Source organism: Benincasa hispida, chromosome 8 (assembly GCF_009727055.1).
Source record: "Benincasa hispida cultivar B227 chromosome 8, ASM972705v1, whole genome shotgun sequence".
Classification (NCBI taxonomy): domain Eukaryota; kingdom Viridiplantae; phylum Streptophyta; class Magnoliopsida; order Cucurbitales; family Cucurbitaceae; genus Benincasa; species Benincasa hispida.
Window position 1 is genome coordinate 47,898,028 of NC_052356.1, and position 7,756 is coordinate 47,905,783.

Genomic DNA, 7,756 nt, shown 5'->3' on the forward strand with positions numbered 1-7,756 from the left:
AATCCGAATAAAATCTTTCCGATTCTTTCCACGGATTAGAGCCCAACCGTTACACCACCGCTCCTTTTACGGGTTCAAGAGCAAACCCGATCCTTTTCACGGTTTAGGATCAAACCGTTACAAATGTTGGAATTTTTGAAGAACACAATACAACTCTCACTAGATTTACAAGTTCAAGCACTCAACAAGTTTATCCTCACAATACAATAACACTCTCTCAAGAATAAGATGAAAAGAAAATTGGGAACTTAGAGAGAGCAACAATGGAACTTTTGAGTTTTTGAGGATTATGAAATGTAAAATTTATGTATTTAAAATTTGGAGAGGAAAATGGTTTATATAGAGATGAAATTTTTTTTAGAAACCACAATTAATTTGGACTATTGGATTTTGGAAAAGAAAAATTAGTGGTGGAGATTTTAAACTAAAATAGTCGTTAGATACAAACAAAATATAATATTAAATTCCATTTCTTTTGAAATTCATTTTCTTTTCCAAAAAATAAAAAAACATACCATGTGTCAAAAACTAGCCGTTAGATACATACATAAAATAATATTAAATTTATTTTCCTTTTAATTCATTTTCTTTTTAAATTCATTCTTTTTAAAGTCGATCCAAAAATAAAAAACATACCATGTGTAAAAAAAAATTGCCGTTAGACACAAAATAAAATAATATTAAATTTATTTTCCTTTTAAATTTCTTTTTAATTTCAATTTTTTATTTTAAATCAATCCAAAAATAAAAAATCTATCATATGTTAATCTCTTAATGATCCACCATTCAACCAATATGTTGCCACATGTCTACATGCAAATGGTCTGGTTATGCCACGTCATCCACCACGATATTTTCTCAATAAATTTGTTTCGATCATATCGTCTTCATTTTAGTTCCGATTTGAGTGATTCAAGAGGTGTTAGAATCGTTGTTCCGAGCTCTACGCTATGGACATTTTAAAACACTAAGATTTTCAGTAATTAAAAATTGATTTGTTATCATCAAAACATTGATTAATTAATTAATTAAAATTAATTAATTTGAGATTAAGGGCCAAAAAACCAATGCTCATCAAATTTTTTACACTTATCTCAGTCCAAGTACATTCACAGTCTACTTGATCATGCGAGTCTTTCCGACTGCAAGCCCATTCATTCTCCTATTGTCGTTGGTACCATTTTGTTACTGATGGACTACCACTAGACAACCCCTCTGAATACAAAAGCTTAGTAGGAGCCCTCCAATACTGCACTCTAACCAGACTCGACATCAGCTTCAGTGTCAACAAACTTTGTCAGTTCATGCACATCCCAACCTCTTCACAACTTCAAGCAGCAAAAAGGCTTCTTCGCTACCTCAAAGGCACTACCAATTATGGTATCCTTCTAACCAAATCCCCTGTTTTGGCCTTAACGTGCTACACTGATGTGGATTGGGTCAGTTGCCTGGATGACAGACGAAGTACAAGTGAGTCCTGTGTCTTCTTAGGTTCCAGCCTCATCTCATGGTACTCCTCCAAGCAAAAAGTAGTTTCCCATTCCAGTGCCGAATCAGAGTATCGTGGTCTCTCCAACGCTGCTGCCGAGGTACTCTGGATCCAATCTGTTCTGACTGAAATTGGCATTGGCCAAATCTCAACACCTCTGCTGCTCTGTGACAATCTCAGCGCCGCCTACATGACCGCCAATCATGTTTTACATAATCGAACAAAACATCTTGAGATCGATCTTCATTTTCTCAGAGAAAAGGTAGCCTCCAAGCAACTTTCAGTCAGATTTGTCCCCTTCGAAGACCAACTCGCAGACATCATGACAAAGGCCTTACCAAGTCCACGCTTTCTTAGTCTCAAGACCAAGCTTACAGTCACGGCAGCTCCTCGTTCACTTGCGGGGATGATAAAATAGACACTCAATTCCTCAAATTTTCTGTTTTTCTTCAACTTTCAAAATTCACTATTTGGGTTGTTAAGTTTTTACTTTTCTCTCTCTTGGCTGTTATCTTTCCCTATCGCTTTGTGCCAAGTGGCATTTTATACATTAATAAAAATCAGCATGCGATAGCATTTGCATCGCAGTGAGTCTCTTCGTCTACCAATTTTCCTTTTCTTTCTCTACTGCCTTTTTCTTCTCTCTACATTACCAACATACTCCTTGTTTAGAAAGATAATTGGCTAAGAAGTCGGTGAAGAAAGAAAAGGTGGAGGAATTGAATTAGTTTGTGCTGGAAAAATTGCAGTGTAAGAAAAATTGAATATTATATATAAGATTAGATAATTGGGAAAATGAAAAGAAAAAAAATTGCATCTTTTATTTTAATTTCAAAACAATGTGAGGAGATAAGCTAGGTGAAAATTAAGATCTATGTTTAACAAAAATTGGTAAAACAAAATTAGTTACATTAGATATTCGGTTGAGGGGCTTTTGGATGTTGCAGAAGATCAATATCATGTGCAGATAGCAGAGGAAGATTTGCTATATTCCTGAAAAAATCTTATTCTGGTCATATATCCAAATGAGAATGTTGCTGCTGATTAGCTCACAAATGTCTAGGCCCAAGGCCCAAAAGAATTGGGCTCAACAGAAAAAGGCCGATCCTTCTCTTCATCCTTAGAGTAAAACTTGGCGCTTGACAAGGTCGTCACACCGTCACTGGTGACTGAACCCGCCGAGTAAAACCGGAGTTCCCTCTGCGGCTCTGCGGATTCGACAAAGACATTTTTAGATTGGTTTTAGAGCGAGAAACAGAGGCTCGTGATTCTGGGACTTCAGCATTCTTCATATAGAGTTATCAACTTTCTTTCCTTAAATTCCCTTTTTCTTTTTCCCCCCTTTATATTCAACTGTTAATTGCTTCAAGTTCATTGTTTTCTAGAGAAATGTCTTAGCTTTATTCCTGGGCTGAAACTTATTTGCATGGCTCATTGGCTAAGTAAGAGTTCGAAATAAATAATGCTGGGTTTTGTTTCTTGCATGGGAATGGTGTGAGTTGTTGGAGGGAATGAAGGGGAAATTTTGTTCTTCTTCTAAATGTCTGTGGATGCAAAGAAACCCTTCAACGAAAATGTCTTATTTGGACTTTTTGATTTTCCCTTTTGTGGGTTTTTCCTTTTTTGAAATCCCATGTCCAGTTAACTCTTTGTGGATTTATCAGGCTATTATGTAATTTTTGTTTGGTGGAGGCGGAAAGAAGTTGTGTTTTTCGCCTCTTCTGATTTCAAAGATGTTATGCATTGAAGGATCTCTCAAAAGGCTGGTCGAGGCTTCACATGAAAGCTGCAGGAAGCTTTCTGTCTCCTGGGCATCTGAATGAGAAGTGCATTGTAGTTGGTATATGAGGCTGAACTTGGTGAGCCCTTAGAATCTCACTGTTTATTTAGTTTTTCGCCTAATTATCCGGTTCTATTTTTTTCTTTTTCACTTTTGTGATTGAGCTTTTTTGTGCCTTATATTGGAGAAAAAAAGTGCAAATGATCAGATTTTGTCTCAAAGGATATGTCTTTTCTTTTTATTCATCCTTCAACTGCATTGGTTTTAACTTCTCTTGTGCTTACATGGTGGATTTGAAGATCTATAAATTGCTCTGAAAAGGGATAGACTTTTCAAAATTTATCCAATTACTTCATAGATTGCATCTTTGAGATACAGGAAGTATTTCACCAAATTAGAGCACTGTTTTTACCATCATTATTTGCTTGTCTGAAATTTGATTTTCCACCTCTTTGTTTTGGGATAATTTCCTCTTGGATTTTCTTTACTCTTCTTTACCTCTGTCCTAACAATCATTCTTCCATTATGCGGTAGGTCCATTCCATCTTTTTGCGTTTGAGTATAGCAAAAGATGAGCAGCAAGGTAGAAGCCTGTCCAGAATGCACCCAAAGATGCTTACATCTTCATAGAAAGACAGGGAATTTATCATCTGTTACGTCATTCTTCAAAGTGATGTTTGGAGATCGCTTTTCTGAAGTTTTGGTACTATATGACTTCCAAAATTGTCTTCAATTTCCTATATCTTTGTATTTATATACATATTTCCTCTTTACATCTTGTCTGTTTTATCCAAAATGGTAATTTGCTAATTTCTGGTGGCATTCTCCATTCTTTTCAAATATATTAAAGAACAGTGCCTTGTTTAAGGTGTTGAAGTTCTTATAGCTATTAGATATTGAATGGCACCCCTGAGATCTTTCCTTTTGGACAATCGCTGTCCCTGTAAATTTTTCTATGTTGTTGTCGACATTTTTTATGAGTTTATTAAGTTCCCTTGAGTAGTCATGTGCTACAAGCTCTCAATTTGTTCTGCACGGATATTTTTTTGCCACTGATGTTGTGTTCTATTATTTTATTCTTTGATGATTACGTTCTCTTTTGTAGTACTTTCCGCCTATGTTTGCTGCTACACTGTCGAGGTTGGTTGATAAAAAGGTTGTTCTTGAGGATTCTCTTGGACAACAATGGAAGGTAACAGTTTCCAATTGTGAAGGATCCCTTGCCTTCCAAGAAGGATGGAATACTTTTTCATTAGATCATAGTCTAGAAATTGGAGATTTTTTGATCTTCAATCACGTTATGGACTTGCACTTCGATGTTAGTATCTACACTAAAACCGGTTGTGAAAAAATAGAGTTCGCTAAAAAAAGCAAAATGAGGAAAAGAACTAGAAGTGCCGGTCCTGTAATTGAGACAACTAATGAAGGTTTGACAAATCCGCAAGCTTCATACCCCTCTGTGGGTTCTGAATCCAATGTGGCATTATCTCAAGATAAATGTAACGTGGCTGGTTACCGAAACATGAATGTAAACCAGGACAAAAGGCCAAAGTACTGGAGGAATGATGAGGGTTATGGACCTCTCTTTAAAGTAGATGTTGTTGATGATTCATATTGTTTCATCAACCAAAACAAGGATGTAGGACTGGAGGAAAACAGAAGCCCCTTACTTGACTTGTTTTCCATGGAAATGCAGATAGTCAAACCCTCCATCAATGAGAATACCACAAATAATGTTGCTCAGGATGAGTTAGATCCTAACTGTACTTCCACATCACAGAATGCTGCAATCATTGTCAGCCCAGTTAACAATGCTCCAATCGATATTAGAGGAAACATGGAAGTATTGCCTTTGGATATATCTGCCAACAAGATAATTGATAAAAGTCAATGTTTTGAGGAGGCTGAAATAAAGATGAGTGTCTCTGACAACGATCCTTGCCATGACAAGACTATCGAGGTTCCTTTTATTTCATCTGCAACAAATTCTGAAGATGTTGAGCATTTTTGTGACACGCCATTAAAAATGGTAAAAGACTGCCAGAATGTACCAGCAATATGCAGCACACCATCAAGTGAGTACTGAAGTCATATAATACATTTCTGTTCTGATTTACATTTGAGACCACTTTTTCTTTTACAACTAATCATGTGAATAAATATTTCAGCAATTACAAGACATGATCAGGTCTCCAATCATAAATGTACATCTTCCACCGAACATTGCCGTAGTGTGAAACAGGAGTACCCTCCAAATTCCTTGGAGGTTAAAAAATGTCTGTATGGTTTGTTCTCTATTATGGTTGCTCTTTATGGGAGTTGCCTTTATAATTAATGACATGTCCTTCACAAATATATGAAATCTAACCTTATGCTTATGTTACTACCACGTTTTATAATCTATCGTGTTAGGGATGGTTATGTTTATCGTAACCCTAACGTAATGACCATTTTACATCTTCACTTTTCTCCATTGCTTTGTTATGCTTTCGCCATGAATATTGTAGTGGAATGGAGAAAAATGAAGATCGTGATAGAGATGACCATCGCGTTAGGACTATGATAAACACATCCCTAATGCACTACACTATAAAATGCAGTAGTGTGCTTTGACGTAGGCATGAGATTAGATTTCATACATTTGTAGGGGATATGTCATTAATCATAAAGATGCCCATGAAAAGGTTATCCATACAAAAAAAACTTCTCTTATGGTGTATAATTGCCAATCCACACTTCTGTAGAAAAGAAACTTCATTTCTTGCCCTCCCAAATCTGACAAATGTTGTAACTTTAGCTTATTGTGAATGTCGTATTCAAACAGGGGACATGACAAAGATCATTAAGAAGGAACCATTGGAAATTAGAACAGAAGTGAACAACTGTGGAAACTCCATTAAACGAATATGTAATTCATCTTAATTTATCACATTATTCCTTTGTAGTTTTTGGTTCAGCTTGTCTAATTGAGTTTGTTTTTGCTTACAGTGGACCCGAAGGTCATTAAGAAGGAGTTCATTGTGACGTCTAATCAAAGTGGTAGAGATAATAATGATGACACTAATAATGAATATCCGATTGGAACTCCAGCCCATATCTCCTGTATAATAGCTAAAGATACTCTCTCTTTTCTGGTATGCTACTGCCAACTCTCTTTGTTAAGTATGTAAATTTTATTCATATAAGTTTGTTAAAGGTTATATGACATGCTTTTGTCTTTATCTGACAGAAAATTGATATTGATGAAGGGCAACTTCATTTGAGTTTCATTACCATAGCCATTTAGAATGTATATTGATTGTATCATTTGAGTGTTAATATCTTTTCTTGTCTTCAATAAAAACATTCGGCTTTAATTATAAAAAAAGCATTTAGAATTTATAAGTTATTCTTGGTCTTTAACTGTTTGATTGGATTGAGGTTGAGCATTTCTGTCTTCTCTTATAACCAAGAGCCATGTGTAGTTGAGATTTGGGAATTATACATAAGAGAGAGGGAAAGTCCAGTACTATTCTTTACTCAGACTGAAGTGAGACAACCTGTGGATAACAGTGAGACCCATTCTTCCAAGAATTTTGAAAAGCGCATGCTTTTTCCTCAAAATATGAGAGAGGTTGAGCATTTGATAGTTATCTAAACAGGTAGGTATAGGTAGGTCCTTGAGAAAATCACATTTATCCCCAAGACAAGTAAATGCTCAAGCTTAAGTGAGATAGATACGTACTTACATCGACACACACGCTCATATGTTGACATATTTATGTGTGATATCGTGTTATGACTGAGAGTACCAATAGCATACGAACCATGCATGGATGCATCTTCACATTTCGCGTTTCTTATGTATCAATGAGCTAATTTCTTCATTGACTACCATTTCTCACTTTGTTCTGCTACCCATAAAGGAGCTGCCGACGAGTTTGCACCTATCATGTTCAAGAGGCCGAAGAAACCCAGAGAAGAAGAAGGTAGTCTTTCTTCGGGATCCCAGGAAGAGATTGTGGCCAATTCTTTACCATGAGATGCCTAATGTTAAAGTTTTAACAAGTGGATGGGAATCATTTTGCTCTGCAAATAAAATCCAATCTGGGGATGAGTGTTTGTTTCATGTCGAGGATGAGCTCGAGCGCATATATGAAGTCAGTGTTAGGAAATGTAAAAACTAGTTGTATTATATGATTCTAGAACTCTACATTTTGGTTTCTTGTTTAAATCTCCTGTGGAAAAAAAGAAAGGCATTAGTCTGAGACAATGGTGGAAACTGTTGCAGTGTACAAGTTTGGGGAAATTCATGCTGTTGATTAGTACTTTTGTACGGAACTGGAATGGTGGTATTGTTAATTCAAACAGTACTATAAATACAATGCAACATCCTACAATGGAGGTTTTGTAGGCATTCATCTTATTAATTATTTCAACACTGGTTTATCAATATCTGTGTCAGTATTTTCAAACTGGCAACTTGGGAAGTGGTAGAGATGTTCTTG

The 7,756-nt window shown here is 35.9% G+C and overlaps 1 protein-coding gene across 3 annotated transcripts; it reads left to right on the plus strand.

The window, feature by feature from the left end:
* Positions 1–2,629: 2,629 nt before the first annotated feature.
* LOC120083283 (B3 domain-containing protein Os01g0905400-like) lies at positions 2,630–7,678 on the plus strand. 3 transcript variants are annotated; one of them, XM_039038959.1, is made up of 8 exons: positions 2,631–2,786; positions 3,239–3,348; positions 3,804–3,972; positions 4,375–5,344; positions 5,438–5,545; positions 6,094–6,177; positions 6,258–6,403; positions 7,175–7,678. In XM_039038959.1, exons 3-8 carry the CDS (start codon positions 3,841–3,843, stop codon positions 7,433–7,435), a joined length of 1,701 nt encoding a protein of 566 aa, XP_038894887.1. In that variant the 5' UTR covers positions 2,631–2,786; positions 3,239–3,348; positions 3,804–3,840; the 3' UTR covers positions 7,436–7,678. The 3 variants fall into 3 exon arrangements, with proteins under 3 accessions (XP_038894886.1, XP_038894887.1, XP_038894888.1); XM_039038960.1 differs by having other exon boundaries at positions 2,640–2,786; positions 3,154–3,348; XM_039038958.1 differs by having other exon boundaries at positions 2,630–3,348.
* Positions 7,679–7,756: the final 78 nt, after the last annotated feature.